Source organism: Lucilia cuprina, chromosome 2 (genome assembly GCF_022045245.1).
Source record: "Lucilia cuprina isolate Lc7/37 chromosome 2, ASM2204524v1, whole genome shotgun sequence".
NCBI classification, from domain to species: domain Eukaryota; kingdom Metazoa; phylum Arthropoda; class Insecta; order Diptera; family Calliphoridae; genus Lucilia; species Lucilia cuprina.
Window position 1 is genome coordinate 3,991,263 of NC_060950.1, and position 16,264 is coordinate 4,007,526.

The following is a 16,264-nucleotide window of genomic DNA, read 5'->3' on the forward strand; positions in this document are numbered from 1 at the left end:
ATAAAAAATGTAAAAATATATTCTTGATATCAGTAGCATAAATCACAAGAATTTTATAAAAGAAATCGGTTACAAAAACCTTCATCATCAATAAAATCTTTCTCTTCGTAATATACTTTTATTGAAAAATAAATACTAAAAATGTATTTCACTAAAACTATTTTTTACGTTAAAAAGTTCTTTGAAATGTGTTATTTCATATTTAGTGTTTCAAATTACAAGTATATATTTTTAAAATTTGTAACTCTAAATATGAAATAACATATTTTAAAGAACTTTTTAACGTAAAATAAAAGAAAATTTAAAGGATATAAAAATTTTATTATATTACTCAACGCAGTACAAAATTAATTTCAGTATTAAATTTTGAGTTTTTGAGTTCGACCGTCTATAAAGAAATCACATAAAATATATATGTTAACCCTTAAATGAAAACAAAATTTCTACAAGAAACCATCAGTAACTTTATTATGCATTAATGAATGAATGGAGATAAATATGTAGTAATACAAGTTAAAAAGAAAATACACAGAATATGGCACCAATTAATTTAATGCAACGCTGAAAAAATCGCTAGATCGTCTATTAAATTACATCGCTATATTTGACAAGAAAATAGTTGAATCAACAACACTGTTTAGTGAGAATTTTTTGTTGCGTATTCCACCGAAGAGGTATTGAACAATTACTGATTTTTTTTTGTAAATTTTACATTTAAAGTTCTATAAATTAAAAGTAAATTTATTACATAAAGTGTTTAAATATAAAATACATTTAAATTTCATAATATTCTTTAAATAGAAAATAAAAAGAATTTGTAAATCTAAAAATTTTATGTTAAACGAAAAAGAAGAGAAAAAGTTACGTAACCTAAAATTTCACTAAGATCAATCATATTTTTTGCACTTACAGTAATCCTTTGAAACGCATTAAAATGGCCAACACACCTGCTCCTGCTGCTGGATCTGCCCCTGTTATGCGTGGCTTGCACAACTTGCAAACAAAACGTCAATTGGCTATTGCTATTGGCTTGACTGCCTGTGTTACAGTCGCCTTTAAAATCTTGGTTAACAACCCCAAGAAAGAAGCTTACGCTGAATTCTACAAGTAAGTTGGAAAGAAAAATCCATTATTTACTATTTAGTGATTAATTATTAATTACTTTTTAGGACCTATGATGCCCAAAAATCTTTTGAACGCATGAAGGCCAATGGTCGTTTCCAATCTTGCTAAATTGTGTGCTTTCTTGGAAACATTTAGCCATGTACATTTGCTAGTTTAAGCTTTAGCAGTATAATGAAAATGAACTAAACAAAAATAGAAAAAATTCTATACGAAAAAACAAAAAATACAAAAAATGTGTTAAATTCTTTGTTAATCCATTAAAACTAATCACCAAATCAGTTCGGACTTAAGAATAATATTGAAGACCAATCACTAAGTTTCATCATTTAATTTAAAACTCCTTATTTTGATAAAGATACCTTATTTCAAGACTCAACATTTTGTTCAAGATTCAAGTATTACCAGTTAAAAGTTTGAGACTGCTGAAATATTTATTGATCAAGAAAGCAGGTGGGTTTTTATATTCTTTTACTTACTTTGATAAGAAATTTACAAAAAAGCTAGGTCCATCTCAGCAAATAAAAATTGATTCTATTCCAAATCGTATGAAAGTATCAAAATCGATTCTATTCCAAATCATAAGAAAATATCAAAATTGATATTTGCATGCCTTGAAAATATTCAAAAGTTCAATGTATCTAACAAAGTATAATAAGTACTCCGACTCTTTGACAGCAGTACCTAACTCTAAGCATGTATTAGTGAAATTTTCCTAGTGCATATATCGATTTTTTACAAAAAATAGTTTTTTAATGTTAATGTTATTAAAAACAATTTTCATTAAAAAAAAAATTGTTTCATATTAATGGTATTTTATAAAAATATATTTTTCCTGAAACGATAAATATATATATAAAGTCGATTTGTCACAAAAAATCAATTATCCGTCAAAATTGATTTATTTTTTACATCAAAATGTATTATAAAAAATCGAATTTTAGATACATTTTTTTCGATTTTGCCCAAAAAACTTTTTTATTTTTTGCTTTTACAATATCTCCATAAATTTTGGTTCCCATTTTCCATGGAATAATTTATTGTACAAAAATAATATACAAATCAAAGTAAAAATTCTGCAATTTTAAATTAATAATCGTTCTTATATCCTAATATATCTAATTATGTAATAGTAAATTAAACTAAAATCTAATCTCGAATGTCTTATAATCTAAACGATTTAATGTACCCATATTTCGTAAATCACATTTTTCAATTTGACAACCGGGAGAACCCTTCGTCGACAGCCAATTAATCCTGTGAAATATACAAAATAATTGAAAACATTTGTTATTTAAAGTAAACACTTGAAGTTAAAAAAAAAATACATTTTATCGACTTCATCTTTAGGTCCTTGCATTTTGCCAACAATTGTCCCCTGTTTGGAATTCTTTACCCATCCGGTAATGCCAGCTTTAGTGCATAAATCTCGGGTAAACTTGGTGAAATAACAACCTGTAATTGAAAACATGTAGTTAGTAAATTATGACAAAATTACAGATTTTTTTAGCAATATTATATATGTATGTATATAATTTAATGTGTAATATCATCTTCAAACATTGTAGTGTTTTCAAAATACATTGAATTAATGAAAAAAGTCAAGGTAGTTTATTGTTTTACCCAATTCATGGGTGTTGTTTTCTTATTGTTTTAAAGAGGAAAATAAAATTAATGCCACGCATAGTATGATACCAACAATTTGCCATTAAATTCATTACATGCTTTTTCGTTAATTTAATTGTATGTGCATCTAATTTTAAATTTAGTAAATTTCAAGAATTTTCTATAAAAGATGTTTAAAAATAACCAGCAAAATGGTGTTGAAAACCAAAATACTCTTTAGATTTTTGTTAGATAGATAGATAGATAGAAAGGTATATAGATATATATATATATATTTATATATATATATATATATATATATATATTTATATATATAATATATATATATATATATATATTATATATATATATTATATATATTATATTATATATATTATTATATTTATATATATATATATATATATATATTATATATATATATATATATATATATATATATATATATATTATAATATAGATAGATAGATAGATAGATAGATAGATAGATAGAAAGGTATATAGATAGATAAATAGATAGATAGATCATGCAAATTTTCCGGAAAAAATTTTTCTCCAATTTTCATTAAGCCTAAAAGCATGCACAACTTATATTGAATGACTCGTATACAAATGAAGAGCGTGTCAGGTATACAAAATTTTGATTTTATAATGATACTGAAATGAGTACTATTTGACAAGCACCAAAAAGGGTTCAACGTCTGGTTTAAAGTATACTAATTTTAACCGATAGTCTGTTTGTCTATATATAGTACAGGTCGCATTTGTGATCGTATTTATACTCGCAAGTGGTAAATATCTAAAGATTACTTATCAAAATCCGGGTTGGGGTATTATTGTTGAACTTCGCTCGTTTATTCTTGAGTTAAGTTAGCTTTAATACTGAACTAAAGCATTATAAAAGCACTTTTAAGAAAAAACACGTTGGTAACCGTTGCCAAAGACTAATGAACTACCACAGTTGTTTTGTAAATCCTTTAAAAATGTGTAAGTTACTTAATTCCGTTTGTATCATTAACCAACAAAATTACTTGGACCGATTTAAATAAAGAGGAACTACCCTTCATGAACCTTGTTTTTTTCAAGTCAAGTTAATTTCTTGGTCATGATGATTCATTAAAACATGAAAATTCTAATTTTAACAATTTGAGGCGGATTTAAAACAATTTAAAATTTTGTTTCTTAAATTTTTTTAATATCAAATTTTCAGAACAAAATCTAATTTTCACTTTAAAAGAAATTTCTTCCGTTAAATGTTCAATTAAGTACATATATCTTTTGTGTATTATTTAAGCCATTATGTGTATTATTTATTTTTTAGTATACATTTTTTTAAAACTTACCCTGCACATGGCCATACACCTCAAATTCGACAGTTATTAGTTGTCGTATATCTGGAATACCCATTGTGTGGATAATTTATTCACTAAATTTAGTTATTATGTAAATATTTGTTTTTGTTTTTATTTTTTATTTTTTATTTTTTTAATTTAAAAGTTGTTAAAAATATAAAAAGTATATTTTGCAAATACTTTTAAATCACTATAAATTAATCCATTAATATATATATTTTTTTTTTGAAAAATTATTTCAAAGTAATAATTTTTTAACGTTTTTCATATACTATTTCGTAATTGCACAAAATTACTTTAATTCTAATGCATAAAAAACGAAAGAAATTTATTTTCAAATTTCTATTCTAAATACTTTGCTCTTTAAAATTAAACTGAAATGTACAAATTCAATTGGATTGTGATTTCCCTTAAGCAAATTTCAATTTTTTTTATTTGTTTTGTTAGTTTCGCCAACTCTTGAAACGTGTAGAAAAATTATTTTCATTCAAAATTGAAAAGTAGAAAAATAAAATTACAATTGAAATTGTCCTCGATTGATTTGCATTATATGTAGTTAGTTAGTAGTTCAACAAAAACAAACACATGTCTTGATTTGAGAATTTTCTATTTCGTTTTTAATTTTATTTTCATTTTTATATTTATTTGTTGCATTTGCTGATGATAATCTTGTTTTTCTTCTGCAGTTGGTTTTTCATTAATTTCACTTTTTTTTTTTTTTGTGAAAAAATTAATACTTAAAAAGGTCAATGGGGTTATTTTTTGTCTCATAGCATAGCATCATAGCGAAAGTAATTATGAATATGAGTGACTTAAGTAATTTAGAAAATATGAAATTTAAAATTCAAATATTGAACAATCAATTTGGACTATAGTTAAGCGGTTTAATATTAACTTTAAATTTTAGAAATTTTCAGAGATAAAAGAACTTGCTATAGGGTTAACAGGCCACAGAAGTTTATATACATATGACATTATATTATCTACACGAAATAAATTTAATCTTTTATAAAAGTAATTTGTCTAATATGTTTGTCATTAACAAATAATATGCAAATCTTGAATATTTATTTCATAAACAACTTGGCGCCAAAATTTATATAAAAAAATTGAGTAAAAACTATTTCATTAACAAACAAATGTGATAAACATATTTATCATACATATTTGCACAGTATGTTCCTTGTTAAAATGCCTTTAAAAATTCTTTTAATTTTTCTTTTTTAATTGTAAAATATTTTTCTCTGACTGCATTAGATTATTATTAAAATTTGTTTTTTCTTTCAACGCAAAATATTTAAAGAAAAATGTATATGCTATGTGTTTGGTTTCAATGTCGAATTATAAAAAATGTGTAACTGAATATTTTGTACAGTTGTAATTTAGGGCTGAGTTGGGGTACAACTCTCGCATCATTATTAGGCTTGTTGCCGATCGCTCGACAAAGTTCGTATAACTGTTTTTATTAAACACGTGCTTTCGTTTTACCTCAGAGTGAGGTTATGATTTTAAATGGTGGAGACCAAATAATAGTTTTAATCTAATTATGTAAGATGCTCCGTCCGTCTGTCCGTCCATGTAAACCTTGTAATCAAACTAAAAAAAAATTTTGAAGATAATTCAATGAAATTTGGTACACGATCTTCTATTGTCCCAGGGACGAACCCTATTGATCGGTCCAATATTTCACGTAGCCCCCATACAACTATACCCCCGAATAGGGCTTGTAAACTTTGTAATCGAACTACAGGTCGCAATTTTGGGGATAATTCAATGAAATTCGGCACATGATCTTTTATGGTACTGTAGACAAAGCCTAACATCGGTCCATTATTTCACCTTGGCCCCATAGAACTGAACCCAACAAATAGGGCTTATAAGTTCATAATTATGTTTAATATACTCGTATCTCGACAAAAAGCTGCAAAACTAAGTTCTATACTAGTCTTGATGACCCTGATGAACTTTATTATAGGGCCTCATTTCAACCTAGCCCCTCTAAAAAGCCCCATCAAAATTTTACTTAAATATCCACAGTTTTATTAAACAGTAAATGGCTTTAGTACATCTGAGGCCAGGTGCAATTCAACTTAAATGCTTTATTATGAAAACTAAATCACATTTTATTCATATACAGGTGTAGGGTATTATATGGTCGGCCTCGCCCGACTATAACTTCTTACTTGTTTTAATTAGCGATCTTCTTGAAATCATGTCTAACAGATTGATTGAAGATTCGGATCTCACAGATACTGGGTTCCTCTACAAAACTAATTTTAACAAACATACAGACGGACAGACAGCCGATAACTGGGTTTCTTTACAAATCTAATTTCAACAAACATACAGACGGGCAAAAAGACAGACAGACATGTTTTAAACGATAGAAATAACAAACGGAATGATAAGATTATATACACCGTTCTCAAGAAGGTGATTTTTACCTAAAAATCAGATTTTCACCATGTCAAAAATTCACCTCAATCACATTTTTACTATAAAGTATGATTTTCATTGCCAAAAACTTTGATTTTCACCACAAAATGAAATATTTGACCATAAATTTCACTATAAAATTAGATTTTTATTGCAAAATATAATTTTCATTACATAATCACTTTTTTCACCACAAATTTAAATTGTCAGCATAAAAGATTTTTCTAAAAATATCATGTTAAAACACTTATATTCACCACAAAATACAAATTTTATCGAAATAATCTATAATTTACCACAAAATCCAAAAAATCTCATTAGATTATTTCTCCACAATAAAATTTTTAATATAGATATGATTTCTACCTCAAATTCAACTCAAAAAAATATAATTTTTTTCTGGAAATCTGAATTTTCTATAAGTTTGATTTTCACCAAAAAATTATATGTATTTCACCTTCATGTTAAATTTTCATCCCCAAATTCCGAAAATCTGATTAGATTTTCTCCAAAACAAACGATTTTTTACATATTCAGAATTCCACAGAATTCAATTCCGATCTAAAGTGGAATTATAACTTGTAAATAAATCGATAAAAATTTAAACTATTGTCAATTTCACGTTAAAAATGTGGAGTGGTTTCATTCCGAAAAAGATCTAATTTTCCTTTATTGAAGAAGAAAATTGGGAAAGTTAATTCCATTTTCGATTTCTGTGACAGGCCTGATAGTTTAAAGCCAACCAACTTTTCATTCTAAAATTAGATTTTCACCATAAAATTAGATTTTCACCTCAAAGTCAGATATCACTTTAAAACCTGATTTTCAACTCAAAATCCTATGATCACCTAAACATATGATTTTCACCACAACTTCAGGGTCCGATTCTGTCATTCGAATGCAAACGAAAGCTCAAATAAAATTTTAAAAAATTCTATTCGATTTTTACAAAAAATATAAAATGAGCAAGTTTTTTGTACTTTTCAAAATTTAAAGTTTTGAAACGTTTTGCCTAATAAAACCACTGTGCTTTAAATGCCTTTTTAAAAAATAATTTTACACAAGACCCTAATTTTCTAAAAAAGGTTTAGATTTTGAAAAAACTTTTTTTGTAGAATTTAACTAAACGAAAAGGCGTCATTTTATTTGGCATGATAATGCAAAATATTTAAATAATTTAAATGGTTGATTTATAAGCAACAACAAACATTTTTCGATAGGTTTTCTTCGTATTTTGACAAAAATTTATTTTTTTTATTTTCGATTTGTAATTTTTGTTTTTTTATGTTTTTGTATTTGCTCTTCTGTTAAAATTTTGCTAAAAAAAATCGTACATACTTACAGACATATAAATAATAATGAGAGATTACATTTAAATACATACATACATATACAATAAAATTAATATCAACTAAATATTTATAATAATAAAATAAACAAGGAATGTTTAAGAAAAACTTAAAAGTTATAAAATACAAGGAGTAACAAATAAACAAATTATAAACAAAAAAAGGAAGAAACCTGATAATTAAGGACATTATTTTGATTATTAAATTCATTTTAATGCTTTAAATTAATCTCTTCTTAGGGGAGTTTTAAATGTTTTAAAATTGTTTATACTTTATAACTAATACTTTTAGTTGTTATAAATCTATGTTAAAATGGAAAACTTTTGATATTTTTAATTTCAAACTTTTTTTTGTTCGTTGTAAAGTATTCTTATAATTCTAACTTAAAAGTTAAATTAGTTAATTTCCATAATTGCAACAAGTAAATATTTCTTTCAGTTTCTTTTTTTATAACTTAATTAATTATACTTAATTGAAAATTAATTGATTGTTATTTTTTTTGTACAATTTTACATAATTATTTGTTACTCTACACTACTGTGTTGTAATAATAATGTAATTAAATTAATTATTAAATTAATATTATTTTAAAAACAAAACATTTTAAGGGCATTCTTTTTCGCTTTTGGTAATTTTCTAAAAGACAATATAACAACATTAATGTTGTTGTTATTTTCTTTCATCTCTTCTTAAGTATTTGTGAAATACATTTTTATAAATTGTTTTGTAACTCAGTCCCAGATAAATGGTTAAACCAATTGTGTTGCATCCATTCCAGATTGAATTTTTATTTCAGATTTCGTTGGTTTTTCAATTAATACACATTGTGCCTCCTTGTCATGGGGCGATTTGATTATAAGATTTGGTTTAGATTGAGAGTATATTTGGTTAGAGTTGCGCTTCTTAGTTCGTTCTCTTTCAAAATGTAATTTAACATAATTAATAGGTATGTCGACACATTGGCCGCCAGGACCATCGGCATCTATGTAAACACCACGCACCAATATCGAATTGGAACATTTTAAGGCGGCTAATATAAGGAAAGGTATCAGATGTGTTAAACAGTAACTTAAAATGGGATTATCTGAAAATCATTTTATTAACATTAAAATTATTACCCAACAAATTATTTTTCGATGTCAGTACTCACCTGGATATAAATAAACATCCAAAAGTATCCATATTCCACGCCAGGCATTCACCGCTCCAAAGAATTCGGCAAAATAATAAACATCACAAAAGATTAATTTCATTAGACCATCAATACGTTTGCATACCCAACGTACTAACGGATGCAAAATCAACGTAAAGAATACAGTTATGTAGCCCATGATCTTTAATAAAGTGTGAAATTAAGATTTGTTTTTTTGTTAATAGTTTAAGTTGTTATAACTACGTACCAATGATCCCCAGGCTGATCTTGCTCTATCTTCCGGATACAATGTTAGATCCATTATGCCCCAAAGACCTCTCCAAGCTATTACTACCAGAGAGCCGATAACAAATACCGAAAACAATGTATCCATTACATACAAACCGGGCTGGTGAAAACCCTAAATAAATTGAAAATAATTCTTAAATTAAACTATTGTGATTTATTTTGAAAACTTCTATCTATCTATCTATCTATCTATCTATCTATCTATCTATCTATCTATCTATCTATCTATCTATCTATCTATCTATCTATCTATCTATCTATCTATCTATCTCTATCTATCTATCTATCTATCTATCTATCTATCTATCTATCTATCTATCTATTTTTATCTATCTCTATCTATATCTATCTATCTATCTATCTATCTATCTATCTATCTATCTATCTATCTATCTATCTATCTATCTATCTATCTATCTATCTATCTATCTATCTATCTATCTATCTATCTCTATCTATCTATCTATCTATCTATCTATCTATCTATCTATCTATCTATCTATCTATCTATCTATCTATCTATCTATCTATCTATCTATCTATCTATCTATCTATCTATCTATCTATCTATCTATCTATCTATCTATCTATCTATCTACCTATCTATATCAGTCTATCTATTTCATATGTTTTAATGAGCGTTCAGAACTTTTTCATTAAGATTTTGTCTTAATTCAAAATCGTAAGTCAATTTTGATTGATCAAAGATATTTAGGCATTATCTAGCGGAATTCATTACAATTAGAAATGATGTTAAAATAATGCACTCATACTTACCCCTACTTTAAACATGGTTTCCACTTCAAAATAATCACTTTTATGATCCATAATAACCGAATACGGTGCAGCTCCCAAATTTCGTACGGTACGAGTAGCTATTAGAAATAACAAGGCCACTAGCGTAACTACACAAATAATAATTAACGAATCGGCACTAGTTAACCAATCGCACAGTACCCATGACCCTCTCCACATATTCACACACACAATGCCAAAGATGAAGGTGTAAAAACGTGAAAATACATAGAAGGTAAGACGATGCTTGTCCGGATGTATGTTATCTATAAAGAAACGTTGTGTCAGTGTGAACAGCATGTGACCCAGACCTCCGATGAGAAATGAGCAGAGCGCCGATAGAGGTACACTCTTGGGAAAGATTAGAACACCAATTAGTTCCCAAGTGCCGCGCCAATAGGCAATGACACAGGGCGCTACTATTAGACACGACAGTACACAATCTAGTGTTTCGAGTAACATATCGTGTAGACTTCGAGGTTTCTTTGTGGAGGTCGTTGTGTGATTTGTGGCAGGTGCATTCTGTAGAGGAGGAAATGTTAATGTTTGCTGTGGATGTTGATGATGTTGTTGAGATTTGTGGCAGCTTGTAAGACATTGCGCTGTGGATAGATTTGGATGTGTCGTATCACTAGTAAGCATCATAGTGATCGTGATATTGTTTGTATATGCAGTTTCTTGATTTGTAAAATCTTTAATATTTTAAGGCAGTTGCTGGAGTATAAATAGACAATTTCTGTTTAATATTTAATTATTTATTAGAATATATCATCTTTTTCTTCTTCTAGAAAATATTTCCTTTTTTATTTAATTGGTTTAGGTAAATATTTGGTTTGGTTGTTTGTTTATCATCTAGACATTAAAAATAGTTATAATTTAATTGCTTTTTAGTTTCATTTATAATAATAATAAAGCAATTAAAATTATTTGTTGTTGCTCTCTTTTTCTAACACTCTCGCTTGCTCTCGATATGTGAAAATAACAGAATGTCAAGGTGCCTTCCACCTTAATACATACAACATGATGTTAAAAAGGGTTTCCGTTTCCCTTTGTTTCAATACCTTTTTTGTTGTGTCTATGTTTTGTTGAAATGTTTATTGGTGCTGTTTGATGGAGATGGGCAATTTTAAATGTTTATGATGCTAGATTATTACGATAATTGTTTATTATTTTTTTTTTATTGTTGTTGTTCTTATTATTGTAACTATTAATTTGTTTGGTATGTATGTAGTTTGCTTTCGAAATTATTATCTCCCACAATTTGATGTGGTGTTTGTGCTATTTACTTGTCTGATTATAATTGTTATTGTTTAATTAGCATTTGTAAATCTTGAAATAATTTTTAAACTATTTTATTTTTCTTCTTTTTTCGAGAAATTTTCCAATTATTGCACATTTGTCATTTTGTGTCTGTTGATGGGAGAGGGAAATTATCGTATTTAGTTAAAAGCGTTTATATGGGAAATTTTCCTTGGAATATTTTTGGGCATTTGCTCCGTTTGTTGGTTGATTAAGAACTATTGATTTTACTGATCTAAAAAAAAAATAAAAAAATTATATTTAAATTAATTGTAAAAATAGGACTAGACTATAAACTATACTATAGACTTAAATATAGACTAGACTATAGAATAGTCTATAGACTAGACTATAAAATAGACTATAGAATAGACTATAGACTAGACTACAGACTAGACTATAGACTAGACTATAGACTAGACTATAGACTAGACTATAGACTAGACTATAGACTAGACTATAGACTAGACTATAGACTAGACTATAGACTAGACTATAGACTAGACTATAGACTAGACTATAGACTAGACTATAGACTAGACTATAGACTAGACTATAGACTAGACTATAGACTAGACTATAGACTAGACAATAGACTAAACACTTTGGTGTCAATATGGTACCAGGCGTGTATATGTATGTCTTTTTTCCTCTGTGTATAGCAGTTATGATTTTTTCTTAATTAATAATTAATTCACTAAAAATTTTATTAAGTCTATTAACAGTATAATACTCATAAGTAATAAAGTGTTTATTTTATTTTTTTTTTAATTAATTGAAAAAAATAAATAATTAAATTTTTCGAGATTAAAAACAAACGCAATTTCTTTAGTTTACATTATTATTTGTCATTGAGAATTATTGTATGCATAATCAAGATAATTATTTACAGTTTCAGTAAACGTTCGTTCCGTGTTAATTAGATGCAAAACTCAATAAATATTAGTTGACACTTGTTGCGTATTGATTGGAAAATAACTTAACATTACAACTTTTAACTCAAATACAAAAAATAAACGACGAATATTGGGTCACCCTATTTTAAAACTTGTAACGTAAGGAGAATTCTTAACAGAAAAGAATGTAAATATTTTCGAATATTAGATTAAAATTTTGTTTGCTTGACATTTGTTTGTCTATTAAGTAGAAAATAATATTCAAGTGACAGTTAAAAGTCATTGTCATTAAGTATACAAACAATAAACATTCATTAAATTATTCTACATAAGTATGTATGTATGTCTATACGGTAAGCTATTAAACAATAATAATAATAATAATAATACGAATAATAACCATAATAGCAAAAATAAGAATCTGTAAAACCCAGTTGTTATACTTCTGATCATGTTTAAGAAATTCTTATCAAATGCAAATGTCATTCGCTTATTTATCTACTACAAATATGTATACAAACAATTATAATAATTTATTATATTAGATTAAGTATTTAAACACCAGCAAGTAGGAAAATATGATCGAATATTTGATGCCCTACTACTGCTTTAACCTTAAAAGGTAATTTAAAAATTGTTGGGTCTGATTCATTCGGAATATATGACACCGATTTATTTACAAATTTGCTAATAGTACAAATAGAAAGTAAACAAAGCTTCCTTTAAAAATACAGTGCGTTGAAAATTGAGAAATACATTGTTTCAACAAGAGAAATGTGCTTACCCCACTGTGCTCTTTAGACATTATGAAAGTTTTTTAATTTCCAAGCTTTTTTTTATCCGTTTGTTTACTAATTACTGTAAGCATTTAATTTTTTTTTGGTATTTATTGCATAAGGATTATTTGTCTATTACAGACAACAACCAATTATGTCGTCTTTTATTTTCTATTCTATTTATTTATACCACATACAGCGCTTTCTTTTGTTGCCATTTTTATTTGCTTGCATCCAATTGTTGTGAAGATAATTTAATTTATTTTTTCTTTTTACGATGACGTTTATCAAATGGTAAAGAAAGTTTAGATACAAAGTAAATAAGTGTGTTAAAACAATTGTGTTTAAATGTTCTTTATTTCTGTAATTAGAAACGTTGAGAATTTATTTTATTTCTTCGAAATAAATTTTTTATTACTATTTAGTAATCACTTTGATACGAAAATTTTATGATATGTATGTATGTATATTGAAAATTTGTTGCCAAAGTTAATATTTAAATTACATTAAATAATAAGTTAATATAACTTTTATTATTTACTTAATCGGAAAGTTCTTTTTGTATTACTATGTTGTAGTCGAGTCTTAGTTTAGCTCTTGTTGAGTTCTAGTTCAGATCTAGTTTAGGTCTAGTTCAATTCTAGTTCAGTTCTAGTTCAGTTCTAGTTCAGTTCTAGTTCAGTTCTAGTTCAGTTCTAGTTCAGTTCTAGTTCAGTTCTAGTTCAGTTCTAGTTCAGTTCTAGTTCAGTTCTAGTTCAGTTCTAGTTCAGTTCTAGTTCAGTTCTAGTTCAGTTCTAGTTCAGTTCTAGTTCAGTTCTAGTTCAGTTCTAAGTCAGTTATAGTTCCGTTATAGTTCCGTTCTAGTTTCATTTTCTTAATAAAATTTATAAAGATATTACAAAATGTAGCGTAGAAAATAGTTGTCAAAGTAGAATTTTAATTGTTTCTGTTTTTAAATCAATTTGTAAATAATTATATTCATTTAATGTAGATATTTACAAACGTAATTTTTCTAATACAAAATTTTTAATAGTTTTGTTTATATAGTAAATAAATATGCAATATAATAATAAAAATGTTTTTGCAGTTATGTGTGTCGGTTTAGTCTATAAATCTAAATGTCGGTAATGCAGTTAACAGTGACAAATCACATGTTAAATGATATACGATCAAAGTCAAGCTGACAGACCGATAAAAAATACACAAATAAAAAAATATAAAAACAATTTTATAAAATACATTAATGCATTTTTATGTTTGCAACATGTGTATTTAAACATTTGTGAAAAATTCTCTTGATTTAATGGCTGTAATATTACATATGACTAAGAAACTAGCAAAATATACATATTTATCTGCTGTAACACAAACTGCAAACAATTCCATTGCGCATTTTACAATACAACAAGTTTCTTTGTTGGATGGCGCACTGGCTGGCAGTTGACAGTGTACAATGCCAATGTGAAATAAAAGCACATCAAAAAATTGCATTAGATTCGAGGAAGTCTTGCTGAGTTTGTAGGTTTTCTCCAGCATATTTTTGCTTTTTATAATAATAATTTTATACAAAGGTTAGTTATCAGCAGGTTAACTAATTTCATACTAATGCCATTCAAGTGATCAGGGTTGTTTTATTTTGATGACAGTAGCTAGAGACGTTTTCAATTAACAATGGCTAAAGATTGAGAATGATTTTGATTCTAAACTAATGTTGCTAAGACGCTAGAAATTATAATAAAAAGTTGTAAGAGACAAAATTATGTATACATAAATATATTTATATGTATAAGATCAAAGTTCAGTCTATTTACATTTAAAGACTAATGGGGATGTTATGTTTAAGTTCTATATTAGTTTAAGTCCAATCTAACCATTTACTTAAATACATTATTAACGATATTTATATTCAAAACTGGATGTTATATTTTATTTTGATTTTAGTTCAGTTTTAGTTCAGATTTAGTTCAGTTCTTGTTCAGGTCTAGATTAGTTCCAGGTTAGTCCTAGTATAGTTTTTGTTCAGTTGTAGTTCATTTCTAGTTCATTTCTAGTTCAGTTCCAGTTCAGTTCTAGTTCAGTTATAGTTCAATTCTAGTTCAGTTCTAATTTAGTTATAGTTCAGTTCTAGTTCAGTTCTAGTTCAGTTCTAGTTCAGTTCTAGTTCAGTTCTAGTTCAGTTCTAGTTCAGTTCTAGTTCTAGTTTAGTTCAGTTCTAGTTCTATTTCATTTCTAGTTCAGTTCTAGTTCAGTTCCAGTTCAGTTCTAGATCAGTTCCAGTTCAGTTCTAGTTCAGTTATATTTCAATTCTAATTTAGTTCTAGTTCAGTTCTGGTTTAGTTCTAGTTCAGTTCTAGTTCAGTTCTAGTTCAGTTCTAGTTCAGTTCTAGTTCAGTTCTAGTTCAGTTCTAGTTCAGTTCTAGTTCAGTTCTAGTTCAGTTCTAGTTCAGTTCTAGTTCAGTTCTAGTTCAGTTCTAGTTCAGTTCTAGTTCAGTTCTAGTTCAGTTCTAGTTCAGTTCTAGTTCAGTTCTAGTTCAGTACTAGTTCAGTTCTAGTTCAGTTCAAGCTCATTAAGTCATAAAAATTAATTATTCGTTTAACTTTTAGAAATTGTCGTAAAAATAAATGGTATTGGAAAATATTTTGCTCAAGTTCTGGTTTAAATGATGTAATATTTAGTTTATAGTGCAGTGATCATATTTGTTGTCTAATATGACGTTTGTCTTGTTTTAAATCACCAACATCCTCTAGAAATTAATTAGATTTGCATTAATTAAAATAGTTTTTTACAACTACTTGTGGTGTGGACTTTTGTTTTTGAATTTACAGATATGTAGCATTTCTTTTTCGGATCTGATGTGGCTGGGTCAGTATTTTAAATTTGTAATAATTTATCATTGAACTAATTAAAAACGGCAAATCACCCACCACAAGTTCCATTACTCTTATAATAATTCTTCAATTACTACTACAACTATTAGAACAATAACGTTAAACATCTACTTAATTTGTTTAGAAATGTCATATAAATTTAAAATTAGTACGTGTTGACAGTAAAAAACTACATACATATGTATGTGTTTATATCTACGTGGGTTAAATAATAATTAAGTACAAAATGATAACACGATGATAGAATCGTTAAATGGCTAAAACGTCATTTTATTTCAAATTATTC

General features: G+C 26.8%; 3 protein-coding genes across 3 annotated transcripts; 1 reads left to right on the plus strand and 2 right to left on the minus strand.

Annotated features, from left to right (window-relative positions):
* The first annotated feature begins 576 nt into the window (after nucleotides 1-576).
* Nucleotides 577-1,303, plus strand: LOC111681398 (cytochrome c oxidase subunit 6C). The gene is made up of 3 exons (XM_023443163.2): nucleotides 577-674; nucleotides 913-1,107; nucleotides 1,170-1,303. Exons 2-3 carry the CDS (start codon nucleotides 935-937, stop codon nucleotides 1,231-1,233), a joined length of 237 nt encoding a protein of 78 aa, XP_023298931.2. The 5' UTR covers nucleotides 577-674; nucleotides 913-934; the 3' UTR covers nucleotides 1,234-1,303.
* Nucleotides 1,304-2,127: 824 nt separating this feature from the next.
* On the minus strand, nucleotides 2,128-4,271 carry LOC111681401 (acylphosphatase-2). Its single transcript, XM_023443169.2, has 3 exons — nucleotides 4,089-4,271; nucleotides 2,451-2,577; nucleotides 2,128-2,379 (listed from the first exon to the last, which is right to left on the minus strand). Exons 1-3 carry the CDS (start codon nucleotides 4,150-4,152, stop codon nucleotides 2,265-2,267), a joined length of 306 nt encoding a protein of 101 aa, XP_023298937.1. The 5' UTR covers nucleotides 4,153-4,271; the 3' UTR covers nucleotides 2,128-2,264.
* Nucleotides 4,272-8,034: 3,763 nt separating this feature from the next.
* LOC111681394 lies at nucleotides 8,035-11,671 on the minus strand. Its single transcript, XM_046951744.1, has 4 exons — nucleotides 10,101-11,671; nucleotides 9,283-9,435; nucleotides 9,033-9,216; nucleotides 8,035-8,966 (listed from the first exon to the last, which is right to left on the minus strand). The coding sequence occupies exons 1-4, from the start codon at nucleotides 10,761-10,763 to the stop codon at nucleotides 8,632-8,634; spliced, it is 1,335 nt and encodes a 444-aa protein (XP_046807700.1). The 5' UTR covers nucleotides 10,764-11,671; the 3' UTR covers nucleotides 8,035-8,631.
* Nucleotides 11,672-16,264: the final 4,593 nt, after the last annotated feature.